Genomic DNA, 18019 nt, shown 5'->3' on the forward strand with positions numbered 1-18019 from the left:
TGAGACCCCTAAGGGAGGCCCAGCATGCTCTCTGTCTGCGTTGACATCTCCTCTACCAGACAAATTCAGTGGACGCTCACCCCATGGCAGGCCCTGTGCTAGATGACGGGTGTGGAAGTGAAGGAGCTCACTGTCCCCCCAGGAAGAAGGCACAGCGAGGAGAATGAGACCAGGGGCTGCACACTCCTGGCTGGGTTGTGCTTATTAGCCAAGGGGCCAAGTCCAGCCGCCAGTCAGATCCCAAAGCCTGTCCCTGGCACCGGGCAGAATCAGCCCAGAAAAAAGATGCCCTTTTACAACTCACCCAAAAGCACTGGCTATGGCCCAAATGAGCACAGTCTTCTTCCAGGTGAGTACAGGATCCAAGAAACTTCAGGAGGGGTCAAGTTGAGAGCAATTCTCACATAGACACCATCCTCTGCGCACAATGGGGAGAGCAGATGCACACGTCTGACCCCAACCAATCCATGGGCTGGAGGGATTATGTGCTCTCTGAGAGTCCAACCCTCTCACCACATGGAATCAATGAACCCAACTAGCTTCCTATCTGGAATATGCTGGTAAATGCCTATTCTCCCATCTGTTTGAGACAGTCAACAAGATCAACATGGCCATGTCTCAGGAAAAGTGACTGGACTCCCCAGGGGAAAACAAGATGAAGACGACATGACCTCAAGAGCCAAGGGGCTCTCAGCCAAGAGGAGCACAGAAGACATAAATACAGTGCCCCACAAGACAGAGCAGGGAATGGTAGATGCTAGAAGGTCCGGGTGATGGGCTGGGGAAGAACCAAGGTGGGAATTCACAGGAAGGAAAGACGAATTCCCACCGAGGAACAACAAGCCTTCACGAGGGAGATGGTGTGTGGAAAGGCCCTGCATGGGGACGCGAGAAGGCCCGCCTTCTAGAGCCCCTCCTGTCAGTCAGCCAAATAATCTCAAGACAGCCGTTCCTCTCCATTTGAAAATGGACCCTTGGCGCTGAGTGCCTCACAGCACTTTGAGGATTCAATGAGAACTGACTTAAGTGCATATTGGGTAAAGTAAAGCACCAATAATAAAGTTTTTGTCATCATCCGAAGAATAAGGAGGAGACTAGAAGCCGACGGTGTATGAGGGAGAAGGGGTGTGGGGAACGCAGGCCCAATGCAGGGTTCACAACTGGTTCCAACAATTTTTTTTAACTACCCACAGCCAACTTTATTGAAGAGACTCTAAGAAGAGTAAGTGAGAACATCTGAATTTCTTCGGCATCAGGAAAATCCAAGTCCCAACCAGAGAGGTGTCTGCCCACCCTGAGTAACATGAGCACAGCCACTTACAGCTGGTGGCCGATGAATGTGGGCCTGGGCCCGGCACGCTTAGCAAACACTCACTGCACAAATGGATGGGCTCCTTATTGCTTTCCAAGGGCCTTTACATTCATGCTCCATTTTGATTTGTAACCACAAGCCAGCGGGCAGACGGTGTGTATTATCATCCCCGTCAAAGATGGGGGAACCAGGGCTCCCAGAGGGAAAGGGACTGTTCCCATCCCTAGATGGCAGGTGTCAGAAGGGAGCCTGGACCCCCACCTCCCCACTTCCTCACGCCCTGCACCTCCTAACAAGTGTTACTATAGCCGATCTTCACCCCCACAAATCACCTTCCCGGACTCTAACGAAGGTCTCCTGTGTGCTGTTGAGAGCATGTTCCCTGGAGTACACATCACTTAATCAGACCCTTTCATCGAGGGAGGTCCTAGCTTTATTCCCAAAGGTACTGGTTTACTCCAGTTCCGAAATTTACTCCAATTGCACATCCCAGAAAAAAGTGTCATGGATTCTCTGGGCCTTTTACCAAATAAGAAATGATTTAGGTTAAAACCTTCAGTCCGACTGTTTGGGGTCACTGCTTCTTAGAAGAAAGTGAAGGTACAAATAGCAAAGGGCATCAGGAAGGGCTTTTTTTTTTTTTTTTAAACTATGGATATTCTTGCCTATTAGTTTTGACAGATGGCCTGGCCATAGGAAGGGAGCAGGGGGCAAGTTCGTGGTTAGGATGACAATGAGGAACTACAGTCAGCTGGGCTGATCTGGGGTCTGAAATCTGGGCTGGAGCCCAAATGCCAGCAGGTGAGGGTGGGACAGCGAGCCTTACCCTCCCCTGCCCCCAGACGCTCTCTCACCGCAGCTGCAGAACAGGTCAATGCCTTTCTGGGAGTCTGTGACTTTCTGGCTGCAGGCAGAGAAGGTGACAAGGGAAAACAGAGGAATGGGGCCTCAGGGAGAAAGCTGAAGCACGTTCAAGGTCAGAGCTACCCTCCCCTTTCATGACCCCCTTCAGCCCCTTGGCTGATAACAGTTTAAGTCACACCTACATCCTAGGGAATGTTTTCACTCTAATAAAAATTCACAGGTCAAGGCTTCCGGCAGCAGGCTGGTAATCATACCCACCCCCAGCTCTGTTGAGGGATGTCTGCTGACGTGTGCTCAGCAGCTCCTCTAAAGCGGCAGGAACCGGGGGTAGGCGGAATACAACTCCAAAGGACTCCCAGCTCCTGAGGGAAGCAGTGGATTAGTTAAGAAGCGGCCCGGGGCCTTGAGAGTGTCAGTATCTCCGGCAGTGTGGCTGGGTCGGCTCTATCTCTGCCGCTTGTGGAACATTTAGCCACCCTGAGAAGTGGAGTCTCAGGACCATCTAGGCACCTGTAGCTTCTGAATGGCACCGCGGGGCCGGGGCATCACGAGCCCTGGGAGAGCTGAGCCATTAGCTAGACAGTGCACACTGATTAGTTTATCAGATTAACTCTTCACGCCCTCTGTCCATGGCAAGAGAGAACGGGACACAGAGTGGGAAGAGGAAGCAAACTGACTGGAGCTTAGATAAGGCTGGTATGGAGAGGGGCCTCAGTGGGGGTCCCGAGCGGACAATAGGGAGACGTGGTATTAGGTGGATGGCAGGGATAGGAAGATGCTAAAGGCAAATTCATCAACCACACAGTTTTGAAGTCATGGAGTTTAGAGCTGGAAGAAATCTTGGAGATCATCTGGTCCAACCCCATCTTGTGCAGCTAGCAATTCTTGGTCATGGCCATGGGGAGGAGCCAAGACTAAGAACCAGGCCCCCCTCCCCCTTGCTTGGCCAGCAACTGCTTTTCAGGCCAGTGACCTTTCTGGTACCCTCCAGCCTCTCCCAGGTATGGACTCTAGTCCCCGGATTCCAGTGGAGCTAAGAATAAGACCCTTTGGAGCAGCTGTGAACATTCTTGAGGATTCTGTGGACCACCCATTTCTGCCCTTCCAGCCAGACATACCTTGTGTGAATAATGCTGGTCAACGATCCTCGCCAACCCGAAATCCCCGATCTTGAGCACGAGGTCCTCCGTGCTGATGAAGATGTTGGCAGGCTTCAGGTCCCTGTGCAGCACATTGGCAGAGTGGATGTACTTGAGCCCCCGCAGCAGCTGGTACATGAACAGCTTCGCGTGCTCCTCTGTCAGCGTGCCCTGCTCCAGCAGACGCGCCAAGTCAGTCTCCATGTACTCCTGGACAATGTAAGCCACGCTGAACTTGAACAGCTCGCCCTGCAGGTCAGCACCCTTGGGCCCCAGCACCTCATACACCTTCACGATGTTGTCGTGGTCCAGGCGCCGGATGATCTTGATCTCCCGGAGCGCGTGCTTCATGCTGCGGGAGTCACTCAGGGTGATCTTCTTCACAGCCACCTTCCGGCAGGCCCTGCTGTCCACGGCCGACAGCACCAGCCCATTGACACCAAAACCCAGGGGTTGGAAGTCAATGAAGCGCCCGCCAAGGTCATACCCATAGACACTGGCGATGCAATCGCCCTTCTCGGCCATCGTTGGCTCAGTGCGCAGTGTCTGCCCGTGTGATGAAGGGGCAGTTGAAATCGGCCAAGTCCAGGGCAGCGGCTTCCCCAGCACACTTCATTCTGTCAAGTCCTGAAGCTGAGGGGTGCCTTTTCTCGTGCTGATGTCGCTGCCACCAGCTCTCTGGAGACGAGAGGGGCATATGTCTGTGCTGAGCTACAGAAGGCGATGGCTCATACGGGTTTCTTGACTTGCACAGGGAGGGCTGTCCACCAACTCCTATGTACCCTGAACTCTGCTCGAAACTTAGAATGGCTCATGCTTTTTTCAACTATAGCATCTTGGAAAGAAAAACCAGTCTCAGTATCTATGTGAATGTGAAGTTTTCTACCATAATGGACCTCAAGGTTAAAGATGCAGAAATTCTCCCCTTTAAATCTTTTGTTAAAAGAGGTTCCTTCTGGCAGAAATGTAGCGCTGTTAGTGAGCTGTGTTCCTTTATGACGGTCTAAAGCTCACTGTTGTCACAGCCTCTGGCAGCTTGTAGCCATTCTGCATCCTGAGCTGTATGAAGGGATCCCAGCAATGGATTCTGGAGGCTTCTAGGGGCTTCTTTTTTTTTTTTTAATCTCTGCCAGCTCCCTTGTCTACCAGCTCCCCATAGGTTTCATAGCCTACATCAGGCTGGTGAGCACTTTTGAAACCCAACCACCTTTTGTGAGCTCTACACCAAGTTACACCTCAAGTCCCAAATCCGAAGGGCACTCAGCTGGCATGTCAGGGTCCTCCAGAGGCTTCTGATAGGGCAGCATCCTCTGTCAGCCCCTCATCCACGCCACCTTGAACAAGACTGTGTGCTGCCGGACTCAGGGAGGCTGCAGGAATGCGGCACCTTTCAGACCATGTCTCCTTTCCTGTCAAAGAAATAACGTTGGGTAAATTTCCACACGCCAGTTTCCAACACCTTCCCACTTGCGTGTCCTTTGTTAACCAGCCCAAGTGTTATTTGATCTGTCCAGGCAGCTGAAACACTGCTTGCTCAGGGAATTCCAGGCTTTGCACTGCCCAGCCAGCCCTCTTGCTGTGAGCAGTGCTCCCCTGGAAGAGAGAGAAGATGGACTGATTTGATAAGGTCATCAAATGGTGCACCTTTTATGTAAATGCCTGCTCCCCAAAGGTTAATGCACACGAACTGTGGGTGGGAATGATTCGCTTCGACTTTCGAGAAATTAATTTGCTATGCTCTCCAAATACATACATCAGCACTTACTGGGAATGTTGAGAGTAAAAAGTAACTAACTGCAGACAGAAAAGAAAGGATCAATAATTTTTCTCTTCTACTTGGACCCCTTTCCTTCTATTGCGAATGTCTTTGAATATTCTGAGGGAATTTGCCATGTGCTGATATTTAATTACATGTGTATCTCCTGCTTTCCATATAGGTGGCAAAAGCACACATACCAAGTAAGAAGGAAATTGTATTGCCACCCTAAGAAAGGGATTCTCTGCCCAGCAAAGCAGGGCACAGACTTCTCAGCATGACACCAGGACTGGCATGGTAAACTGTACTCTCTTTGATGGTGGGGACCTAGCTCTTCAAGGCAATGGCTCAAATCCTACCATGACTGCCCCCTGGTGGCTGCTGACTCAAATTACAGGCATGGAACCTAAGTGGGGAGGAAAAAAACTGCAAAAAAAATGTAAATTTGGACCTCTGGAGTCAAGGCAATGTTATAGCTTCTGAGGGACTAGCAGATTTATAAGTTTATTAAGTCCATGGACATTCAGAGAACAGACACTGTACCCTGCACAAAGGAGTGAATCTAGTTCTTCCCATACTATAGGCCCCCTGTAGGAATGCTTTCATATCTGAACTTTGCACAACTCTGCAAACGCTAAATGAAACAAAACAGTAAAATCAATGTCTGAAATTAAGGGGGAAAATTAAGGGACACAGATGACCTGAAATAGTAAATAACCAGATCCCCTCTAAAGACTTCTAGAGAAACAGATTTGCCAAGGGTCTGGAACACAGTAATTGCTCAACAGATGTTAGCTGTTGATGACTGTTAAAAATTTCCTTGCACTTGAATAAGAGGCACCTAGGATTCTAATGTTTTGACAAACTCTTCAGCAATCCCACCCTGCATGTTTTTATTGGTCCCAGCAACAAAATAACCACAGTCTTACAGGATTTCAGAGTGGGAAGCGGTCAAAGCCAACATGTCCAGTGGTCCTTAACTGGGGATGGTGCCACCCTCCTGGGCTCATTTGACCAGAAGTCACTACTCGCTTTTAATGTGCAGGGCCAGATTTGCTAGACACCCTGCCAAGCATCTCCATCCATGAATAACTGACACCCACCCCCAAGTGCCAGCACCTCTGGTGAGAGACAAGGATTCTGGCCCAAGTCCTCACTCTGCAGATGAGGGCCCCAAGGCTCAGAGAACAGCAGCTCAATGTCTCTAGCAGACACGGGGGCAATACACATTTGATGAATTGAGAAATGAATACCACTCACTCTGTTTGAGGATTCCTTGCCCATCAGAGACAGTGCTGGGACCGGCCTCTGAGCTACACCCTGTGGCCCATGCTAGCGAAGTCCACCTGGATACCTAATTCAGGGGAACAAAAGGACCACCCGAGAGCCCCAGTCCAGCCTCCTCTGGCTCTTGCTGCCCCTCACATAACAGAAACTAAACTAGAGCCTCTTTCACTGTCTCCCCACAGGCCTGGTCCAGTTCCCAAAGGCACAACAAGCAGGCAATCACATATTTTGCTTTATGAGAAGAGACGCTTAAGCCTTCTTCCCTTTCCAGCTGCCACTGGGTTGTAAACAGACAGGACTGAGCACCTAAGCGAGGAGGAGATGACATCACCAGCAAGCGAGAGCAGGATTTGTTCCAGATCAGCTGCAATGCAGATAATCTGTGAATAATGAAGAGGTGCTTTATTTATTTGTAAAACTTGTTCCTCTTCCCCTCACATGGGGGAGGGACTGTCTCCCCTGCACAGATGCACGTGTGCATGCGTGCATGTCTGCATCGGTGCAAGTGAGTGGTCTCCCTGACACGCGGTCGGCTCCAGTAGGCAGGTACCATGTCACCTTGGGAAGACTTGCTTCCAGCCACTGTGCCTTCCTCATGGGCCTCTGAATACGCTCTTTCAGTTCCTGCCTTCCTTGCTTGCACCTTCCCAATTTCTGGAATGTTCTCTTGCTTCCTCCCCACTCGCCAAAGTCCTGCCCATCACTCAGAATCCAGATGGCATCTCCCCTCCACTCCAGAGATCCTGTTCCTAAAGTGTCCCCGGTGACATTCTCCCTTGCCTAAACTCCTGCAGTGTTCCTGTGTATGCGGTCTTTGACATTAACCATATACTAAGCTGGGCTGTTACTGGACGTTTCATGTGTGTCCATCTCCCAACTAGACTTCAAGCTTCTCCAGTCCAGGGCATAAGGCAGCACTCAGAAACTATCTGACTTGGGGGCGCCCTGGGCGGCTCAATCCGTTGAATGTCCAACTCGGCTCACGTCATGATCTCACAGTTCATGGGAACAAGCCCTCCATCGGACTCGGCGCTGACGGTGTGGAGCTGCTTCAGATTCTCTCTCTCCTCTCTCTCTGCCCCTCCCCTGCTCACTCTTTCTTTCAAAAAAAATAAAAACACTTAAAAAGTTTAAAAAAAAAAAAGGAAACTAAATGGCCTGGACGTACATTTGTCCAATGCTGAGGAACATTCATTACGCTACACAGTTGTCCTGCCCACATCTCCGAGATGATCTGCCTCCCCTCCCCAATTCTGCTGGCTGCAACACAACTTGTTCAAGAGGGCTTTTCTCACAAGCCCCGACCACCCAGACACGTCAGATTTCTTAACTTCAACCCTCTGGGTATCACCGTCTGCTCAGAGGCTGCCTCTCTTAGAATTCCAGCACTAACCATGCAGCCATTTCTCTGTTCCCGTGTGAGTTTAGCGTGACTCATCCCTTCTCAGCCCTCTTCACTTTCGAAGTTTCTTTCTATAATTCCTCTAGCGTTTCCACTGTAAACCTTTTGCCTTTCTCCACAGGTGGACTGATTACAAAACACCTATTACCTAAGATGTCTTGAATTAGTGGTTCATTGTTTGCATGACACACCAGGAGGCACAAGCCGGGCCCCGGAGAGGGCGGGTCTGGCATCTGGAGGTGCCCACCTGCGCAGAGGAGGCCGTACGGCAACCTCTCAAGGCAAAGCACAGCCACTCTCCACTTGAATTTGGTGACTCAGAGCTGCTCTGAATCAGGTGTGATTTCAAACCAGGCCGTTGGCATTCACCTTGAAGCAAGAAAAGGTCAGGGGTTCAGCTGTGCTCGAATGACAATGAGCAAGAAGAATGCATGCAACTCCTGAAAGGGTAGCCCGGGCTCCCATGACGCACGGTGAATGTTATACTAAAACACAGAGGTAGAAATACCAACCCCAGGACCCTAGGAATGGACCTTCATCTCTCCACCGATTTCCCACGGATCCTCCCGCAATACTTTAGTTGAGGCCAGTTAATTATCGTCTCATGCATCCAGCCTTTTAACATGTGGAGACAAACCAGAAATGAGATGATGTGTGCCAACTGTCCCTTGCTGGGTTTCCTGGGGAGCTGGTTTACAAAGCAGCTTTGGAAATTCTAAATTTAGACTCAACTCTGCCTGCTCCGATCCTCCCAAGCCGCATGCTGCTGTTGACTTTCAGCAGAAACTATGGCCCCCAAGGAGGTGCTGATATCTCACAGACAGTGCCTTCTTCTCTTGGGCACCCAAAAACTTTCAGGAAATCCTTCTCAGGCAGGGCTGATGTTTACAGTTGAACAGGCTGCACACTGCACAATTCTAGGCGGCATCATTCACATTATAGTCGAGTCTGTCTGACTCTGAGGTTCGTGACCCTAATCACTACAGTCCATGTGCATAAAATCCTCTAGACCAGAGATCAGCAAATTTTTTCCATAAAGGGCCAGAGAATAAATGTCTAAGGCTTTGCAGGACATACCATCTCTGTTGCAACTACTCAACCCTGCCTTGTGGCACAAAGGCAGCCATAGATAATCCCTAAACCAAGGTCATGGCTGCATTTCAAAAAAATTTTATTTACAAAAATAGGTTGGAGACTAAATTTGGTTAGGAGGCCACAGTCTGTCGACCCCTGCTCTAGACTGTGCTGGAACATTCTCTAGGTAGCTCCTAAGGAGACACGGAAATGTGCCGTAATCCTTTCTGGCTCCTCCTGCTTGGTCTACTCCCTCCTTGGACTCAGTCCTCTGATGGCCCCTCATGGTGGCGTTACCCCAGGCCTGCCCTCCCTGGGCGCTATTCTGGGCTCGGGTCCCCACCCCGGGCCTAGTTAAGCTTGTTTGCAGGTTTCATGGCCTCAGGGCCCACAAGCTACCTTCTATTTCTGCTTCCATTGCTTCTATTTCTGACTCTTTGGAACTGTGGAGGGTACTGTTGACGTGCCTCACTCCTGCACGCCCACTTGCATTTTCAGAGGCTTTCTGGAGAGGTGGCGAAGGCGACCTGATGCAGATGGAGTAGCTAGGCTGACTAAGGGTCACCACGGGGTCACCATGGGCCAGGAGCTGTGCCTGAGGATTTCAGCTGGGTCTTACCACAACCCCATGAGGTTTGTGTCACACTCCCACGAAGCCCCCAGAGGGAAGTGACTTGCCCCACATCATACCACTAGCAGGCGAGGACTCTAAAGGCCACACTTCTCGGCACCGCAGCACATTATCTGAGCCCACGTGAGTGATTCCCACCACGAACCACCTAAGCCCAGACCGCCCAGGCCTAGAGAAGGGCGAATTTGGGCATATGCACACCTTCTGGTACTTTTCAAAGTAAATCAAGAGGCAGCAGTCTTTTCGGTCTGCGTTCAGCCCCAGTGTGAAGGCCAAAGTTCATACCCCATTTTATTGGGAACAGAAAGTGAGAAATAGAACATTAAAATGAGTTTCAGAGTTGGGGGCACCTGGGTGGCTCAGTAGGTTAAAGGTCCGACTTTGGCTCAGGTCGTGGTCTCATGGTTTGTGAGTTCGAGCCCTGTGTTGGGCTCTGTGCTGACACAGAGCCTGAAGCCTGCTTTGGATTCAGTGTCTCTCCCTCTCTCTGCCCCTCCCCTGCTCGTGCTCTGTCTCTCAATAATAAAAATGTTAAAAAAAGTTTTTTAAATGAGTTTAAGAGCCGAGAAAAAAACAAAAACAAAAATACAAAACAATAAGTTTAAGCAACCATACCCCTGCCTTCCAACTGGTCCTTGACCTCTCGGCTAATGTAAGCCTCAGAAAAGCCAGAGCCTGGGCTGCAGACACTGGCCATCCTAGATGTGAACTGAGCTGAACGTTCTCCCAGCTTCCTGATGCACAAGGTCCGGGGGCTGACACTGGCTGCCCACCCAGGAAACATTCCCACTTCCTCCGAACGAACAGGAAGCAAGTCTGGGTCAGTCATTAACACAGCTGAGTCCAACCAAGGGATGACGCAGACTGATCCTAAGCCAGGGTTTCTCGTCCTCGGCATGACCGACACTGAGCCAGTCATGCTCAGCTGTGGGGCTGACCTGTGCACTTACAGGAGGTTCGTCGGCACTCTGGCTTCTACCCACTAGATGCCAGGGTACCCCCGAGCTGAGACAACCAAAATGTCTTTAAACATCGAAAACTATCACTGGTGGGGTACGCACACGACTACTCCTGGCTAAGAACCAGGGTCTCAGAGCCACGGCCACCATTCCCAGCAGTACCAGTACCGGCCTTTGAGCAGAAGACTTACTGTTTTGTGGGACTATAAGGGGTACTGGCGTCACAAGTTTAGCAACCTCAGTCTCTACCCACTAAATGCCGATGGCATTTCTGGTTCCTATGACGACAGCCTCACACATTTCCAACACCCCACAGGACGATGGCGTATCCTCTACCCATCCCTATTGAGTCGAAATCCCCAGTCCCCTTTGCCAGCAGTTGGCTTAGGGGTGGTCACATGACCCAGTTCTGCATGGTAAGTATTCAAGGAAAGTCTGCTGCCGGGGAATGTGCTCAGGAAGTTTTCCTTCCCAAGAAGAAGCACCACTCACATCTTTGGATGCAGCTGAGGGAGAAAGTGATGTTGGTACATTAGCAGCCATTTTGAGACCACGTGGAAAGAGGCTTGGGGACAAAGGCCAGCATAGGAGAGCTAGCACATGAGTCTGGAGTGTTGCCAACACGCGGGGCCACGCCTGGAGATGCTTCCAGCTTTCTTGCCAAGTGAGGTTGTTAAGCTCTTATGTTGTTTAGGATGTTTTTATTGCCTTTTTATTTTCTTTGACTTGAAGTTGAAATTATCTGATAGTAACTTGCCAGGTATGTGGTTGGTCAGGTGGGAGAGAGAGATACAGAACACAGCTCCTGACCTCAGGGAGTCTGCAGTCCTCTTGAGAAAGAGGAACCACAGCAATTACAGAAACAATGACAGAAACAGGGAGGAGCACTCGGGGACTAACTTCGTGACTCCCACAGCACGTGTAGGAGTTACGATGAGGAGGCTGACTCAGGACTATCCAGCCAGAGAAGCCCCTTGGAGGATGTGGAAGGCAGCTTCGAAGATGGCTACCATGATTGCCACCTGAATGGCTTCAGGCCCTGTGTAATCCCCGCCTCTTAAGAACGTGCTAGATTTTCGGACTTGTTTTTAAGAAACAGAATGGTAGAAGTAATGAGAGGTCAATCCTGAGATGGAGTTATAAAGACTGTGGCTTCCATCTTGGGTGATCACTCTCAGGGAAGCCAGTGGCCATGTCCTAAGGCAGCCATAGGATGACATCCACATGAGTTCTTGCAAGGGGACCTTCTGAAGCCACCAAGGGAGCAAGTCTGGAAGGAGACCTTCCCAGAGGTGAGCCATGAGGGGACTACAGCCCTGGCCACAGCCTGATGAAGTCTCGTGAGAGATCTCATGTCCCAGGCACCTGGCTAAGCAGTACCAAGTTTCCTGACCACAGAAAGCGTGTGTCAATAAATGTTTAAGCTGCTAAATTTTAGCATGTTTGTAATATAGCAATAGATGGAGAGGAGAAATTTGGAGATCTGTAGTTCTTGACTTGCATTTCCAAGATGCAGAAGAGGCAAACTGGGCTGGAGACTTTGAGAATTCTTGGGCCAGAGGTCCTGGGTCTTAGCTGGCTTGGATCTCATCATAATCCAGAGCCAGACAGAGCCTTGGGCAGGGGGGAATCTTTACCTCTCATTTTTCATTGATATAGCCCCCGGGTCTTGTCTTGTGTCTGGCATACAGTAGGGACTCAAGAAATAAATGCCATTTGGCACAGGAATGGCTACGTGTTTGCGGTAAGGTTTTGGTGATGACAAAGTACACCCCGAATGGAAAGACAAATGAAAAACATGTCTCTGAAGCCCAGGTCAGACAGCTTTTTGAATCCCCCACAGGATGAGTGGCAGGGGAAGGGGGGGGGTCAAGCAGAGGAGCCACACAGGCCCCAAAAGAGCATGGTGACTGGAAGCTGTTTGTTTCCTCAGCAAGGAAGGGAGGGCTGGTCCTGAGGTGGTTAGCACTGTGCTCTCTCTAATTTTGCTCACAGGGACGGAGATGGGTCTTGCCCTGGGCGGCAGCAGTGATGCTCCCAGGAATCCGGAGCAACAGCTCTTCCGCACTCCCGGGTTTTGACACGAAGTATGACTCCCTCTACCCAGGAGGTGAGCCGGCTGGAGGAGGTCAAGGCAAGTGACCCGGGAGGGAGGCCTTTCCTCTTTGTGGAAACCCAGGTGCGCGGGCAGGCAGGGGCTGCAAACGCTCCGGCCTGCGATGCCAACTCAGGCTGCATTTCCTGTGCCCGTGCTGCCCCCGGGCCCAGCACCACCACCCACCGAGGTCCCAGGGTGCCCATCAAACACCAGCTGCCAGGCCGGCAACCCAGCCAAGCCAAAGGCATTCCTATACATATGTCTCGAGCAGGGGGGCCCGGCCCCAGGGAGCATCCTCCCCTGGGATATGCAAATGTCTTAATGCTCCTGCCAGGCGGCGATGCCACCCACCCTGGCTTGTTTCCCTTATGCACGTTCCTCGGGAACAGCCGGTGAGAAACAGGAGAACCTCTTTTGTCTTCATCCCTCTGACAGCGAGCGAGAGGAGAGCTCTCGGAGGGCTGGGAGAAAAGAGTGAGCGGAAGGACCATCAGACCGCGGGGTTGTTACTTCCTCCCCTAAAGGCAAAGTCCGGGAGCCTTCAGTTCAGTCTCTGCTCTGCCTTTTCTCTTGAAAATTACATAACCAGCCAGGGAGAACAAAGGCTTTCCCGGCCTCCCATTGATACTGACAGGGCACGAAGAGACATTCTGGCAGCGCTGCCGGAGCGCCATGCCCACGTCAGGGCAAAGCTGTGGAGGGGAGCGGTGCGGGTCCCCGCGTGTGAAGTGTGGGCGCTGGTCACCACTGGCTGCGGACGCGGGACCTGTCCAGGCCTGAGGCCGCGAGTCTGACTCCAGCATCGATCACAAGAGTGTGTGGGCCACTGTTTCATCCTGATGTCAGCCGACTCCTACACTTGACTTTTGTAGATTCAAGGGGAAATTTCTTATCTGTTCCTTTTTTTCCCAAGGAAAGAAACCTGGGATAGCTGAAGACGTCTTTCAAAATCTAAATCAGGGCACTTATAGCTTCCGTGGCTAAATAAGGTGAGGCCCCATGTGGGGCTTGCTTTGTTTGGACTGTTCTAAAGAGCTGAGAGCCCAGCCAGGGGGCGAAGCTTCTCAAAAGCAGAGTCAGAATCTTTAATTTCCTCTGCATTTGATTTAGCACCCGCTGTACGGGGCCCACAGCGCACTGTGCCTTCCCTGAATCCGGAGATCGCTCTCTGTGAGGCAAGATGTGATAAGCCGCTGTGGGAAAGCACAATGTTGCTGAAGCTCCAGTTCAGACTTGGCGTGTCCTACATTCATGGGACTCCTTACTCCTACCTGGAGAGTCAGCCTCCGGCAGGGATGTTGAAAAATTCCTAGTTTGTAGCTAAAGGATACAGCATTAAGTTATGTTGCTGTTAGACCAGAAATGGAAACTACGGAAAGAGATCACATATATTACTATCAGCCCATTTGGCAGATGTTGGTAACCCGTGATCACCTTCTCTGCCCTGATGAGCCAGGAAAACCAGCATCGCCGAGAGCCTCTGCTAGTGGCCTGGAGCTGACTCTCAGAGCGGAGCCTAGATGCATCTGCAGCCTGCCTCTCTCTGACCTCGTGCTGCCATTGCTCGACCTTGGTCCCTGTCGTCTTCCCCTGGCTAATTCTTACTCATCCTTTGGGTCTAAGTCTAAATGTCCCTTCATCCAGGAAGCCTTCCCTGATGCTCTTTCCCTTCCCCAGGCTGACTTATCTGTCAGGCTGTGTCTCCTTGTTCCCTCCTCATGTCACTTTTCTCCCTTTCTGTTTCTGCTTTAATTGCTTGTCTTCCATGTTTGACTGGAAGCTTGGTGAGGACAGGGACTCCATCCTCTGCGTCACTACAGCCCCAGAGCCTAACCCCTGACCTACTCAATAACAAATAATAAATCTGGGCCGAACAAATGCATCCTGAGAAGTCCCACACTCCAGACCACTGTTCACAGATTCAGATTTGTAATATGCTCTTCCTCCCCATGAGAGCTGCCAACCAGACATGAGAATTTCACAAGTCTTGTCTGATTGGAATCCTGCATTCACTCCCTTTAAATTTCAGTCTCTGACTTTGCTTCCCAAGCCCCACTTCGGACCCAGTCAGCGAATGTATGCACACAGCTACCTCTTACTATTCCCATGGAAGCTGATCACGGGGTACAAAGAAATCATTCGTAGAGCAGAAAAAAGTTCCCTCTGCGAGCAACTGTATCTTCTTGTTCACAAGTGACAGCAGTGGTGTTTTGACAGCTCAGGTGACAACAGTAATCCCTGAACCACACGGGGCTGTCACGGCCGACGAGGAAAGTCATGGGCTGGGGGCCAGGAAACGGGAGTTCTAGTCCTGAGGCTGCCTGGGAGCAAACCAGGAATTTCATATCTGTGAGGTAGGAATAACCACACTACCACACTTCCCTATGGGGGTCAGAACAAACGAGGCTGGTGATACAAACATACTTTCGAAAGCAGAAAGTACAAATTAGAGGTAAGCTGTGACCATAACCCACTTATACTAAAATAAACACCTTCCAGAGGGACCTTAGCTGGGATCTGGGAGGTCAAAGATGCTGCCGTTTCTCATCCCTTGGGCTTGTACCTCCACATTCTTCCAACAGTGAGTGGCCTCCATGTGGGAAGTGGTATTAGCCCACTAGCTATTGCATGTGCGTTTTAAGTCTTTTTTAAGTTTTATTTATTTATATTGAGAAAGGGGTGGGGGAGAGAGAGAGGGAAAGAGAGAATCCCAAGCAGGCTCCATGCTGTCAGTGCAGAGCCCAACACAGGGCTCAATCTCATAAACCATGAGATCATGACCTGAGCTGAGATCAAGAGTCAGACACTTAACCAACTGAGCCACCAGGGACCCCACATAGGTTTTAAGTCTTGTTTGTTGATGTTGCTGTTATTGTTGTTTTAGCAGGGGAGGGGAGGGGGGAACTTTAGGCTAAATTATCCCTGTCTTCTGTTATGACCCAGCACACACTGCAACATCCAGCCCAGAACGAAGTGTCTAGCAATGAATCTATGATGAATCACAGAAGTGGACTGAATTTATGTGTCCCTCTACCAATCCGTATGTTGAAATCCTCATTCCCAATGTGATGGTATTAGGAGGTGGGGTGTTGAGGAGGTGATCGGATCATGAAGATGGAGCCCTCATGAACTGTATTTGTGTCCTTATAAAAGAGACCTCGGAGAGCTCTCTTTTCCCTTCCGCCATGTGAGGACACAATGAGAAGTTGGTGGTCTGCAACTCTGAAGAGGGTCCTTATCAGACACCATGCTGGCTCCCTGATCTTGGGCTTCTAGGCTCTAGGACCACGAGAAATCAACTTCTGGTATTTATAAGCCAGCCAGTCTATGGTACAGCAGCTAGAACTAAGACACTCACCAAGTGACTCACCAAGTCCACTGTGGCAGCGCTATTTGCTCTATTCTAACTTACCGAACTCTGGGTCCAATGCCCTCTCTTCTGCTCTCCTTGGGAATATCTCCTTCACTGACAGGTGATGAGACCCTCAGAGTCAGAACCACATGCGCCAGAGATCCCATCGTAGGAAGAGGACCTCCTGGAGAGGAAACATGTGCTATTGGGCACTTGCTTTCGGAGGGACACCAGGGAGTGTCACTTGTCACTGAGGAACTGTGAATCCCCTGCAAGCCCATAAGGGATTCCACACACGCAAAAGCCTCTCATGTCTTGATGGTCAGGGCCCCCATGGGAGGCCACCAATCCCCAGTGGACATGGAAAGAGGAGGATATGTAGTGATCAGCCTTCAAATTATAAGCTCCCTGGGGAAGAAGGTAGGTGGCTCTACTGCTTGGGAAAGTAGGAAGGATGGAAAAGAAAGCAATAGAGGTAACAGAGGAGAAGGAAGCACAGAGGTGGGCGGGGGACCCAGGAACCCACCCCTCACCCACCTGAGGCTCTTAAACAAGGCAAAGAACAGGAGCCCCGATGGTAACACTGGGTTTCCCACCAACTGATGGTGACAGCTATGCACTCAGCTGGTCTGGATTTCATGTGGAGAAAGGCGGCCATCCTTGACTTGGAGTGTAGATCGGTGCCAGGTCAGTCTATACAAATTGCAGTGGGAACCAATGCTCCCTCCCTTGAGAGATGAGGAAACTGAGGCCAAGGAAAGGGAAATGATTCTTTCAAGGTCAGTCCAAGAGTCAGGGACCAGGCATTGTAGAGTGCCCAGGCTGCACGTTTGGGGAGCAGGTCCTTCCAGGCATCTCTTAGGCCTCAGGATGACCTTGTGGGGTGTTTCCAGACCTCTCTCCATCGACTGAGGAAGGGGATCCTGACCCAGCTGGCAAAAGGCTATGCGTGGCGAGGAATGGCTAGCTGTGAAGTAGCAGCTCTTCCTCCTCAAATTAAGTAATGATTGTGTATCAGGGAAAAAAGAGTCACATATGGACCATGTGGCAGCAGCTGTCAGCTCTCCAGGCTGGAGTCCTCTCCCTTCACTGAGAGCAGAGCAGGGGGCCAGGCTGCCCCGGATGGTAGAAGAAGGAGGGGACGGTGAATTGATCCCTGTCCCCACTGAGGATGCACAAGGCTCGCTGGTGCCTAGCATGGTACCTGGCCTCTGGAGCAGCAAGCCAGTGTTTGACACAGAAGGAAATTCCAGTTTCATTTTAGTCTGAGGACAGCTGGGCCCCCATAAGGCCAGGAGCCAGAGACGCCTCTCAGCGAGTGATCACGGGGATGTGGACAGCCTTGCACTCACATGCATCAGTGGAAACTGAGCACTCAAATCCCTGATGTTTCAAGGCAAGGCGTGGGCCTTAGTTGGGGGAGCAGGGTTGAGGAGGTGGAACTAGGGAGAGAGAGAGAAGATCAGCGAGGAGGAATGGAGAGAGAGAAAGGGGAGTAAAAGAAGAAAGAGGGAGCCCATCTCTACTCCGAGACACGGCTGCCTGCCTTCCTTCTTTGTTACATTGTGGCTGCTCGCTCATGGCTCGAACAGACATCCTCACTGCCCGGGAGCCTCAGACACACACATCGATAAAGTCCTCGGTGCAGAAAACACGGGAACCTTGACAACAGCGGCAGCATGACCAACACAACACAGCGCATTAGCTGGACAAATGTAATCCTGGTCGGCAGCCAAGAACTCCACGGTGCTCCCAGGTACAGGGAGTCCTGGGGCGGGAACTGGATCTTACCTGCACGGTGTAGTCAGCTGGAAACCCAGATCGGGGCTGGCATCACAGCTGACGCAGCGTGAGTGCGTGGTCAGCAATGGGCTGGACAGTGACACAGCAAAGCATTCCTTTGCTTCTCCCTTCCCCTGCTACACTCCAGATAAACGGAGTTTAGGATTCACTGGGTTTTAAAAAGAAATAGCACACAACAGGCGCTGTCTTCTTGTTATCATGTGCCCAGAACGAGAGGGCAGTCAATGGGTCTGGGCAGTGGGGCTGCCTGGAGAGGGTCTCGGCCACCACCAGGCTTATACGTAGACCCAGCCTCCGAGCCACCTTCTAGGAGGAAAGGCACTCGATAAATACTCCCTTCAT

At 51.0% G+C, this 18019-nt stretch overlaps 1 protein-coding gene across 1 annotated transcript in view; it reads right to left on the bottom strand.

Annotated features, from left to right (window-relative positions):
* Nucleotides 1-18019, bottom strand: part of MAPK4 (mitogen-activated protein kinase 4) — a 147668-nt gene that overhangs the window by 50272 nt on the left and 79377 nt on the right. Inside the window, 1 exon segment of the mRNA XM_077777671.1 lies at nt 3295-4724. Coding sequence (XP_077633797.1) covers nt 3295-3840 — 546 coding nt within the window. The 5' untranslated portion in view covers nt 3841-4724.

The sequence above is a fragment of the Crocuta crocuta genome, unplaced genomic scaffold (assembly GCF_008692635.1).
Source record: "Crocuta crocuta isolate KB4526 unplaced genomic scaffold, BGI_CrCroc_1.0 scaffold36, whole genome shotgun sequence".
NCBI lineage: Eukaryota > Metazoa > Chordata > Mammalia > Carnivora > Hyaenidae > Crocuta > Crocuta crocuta.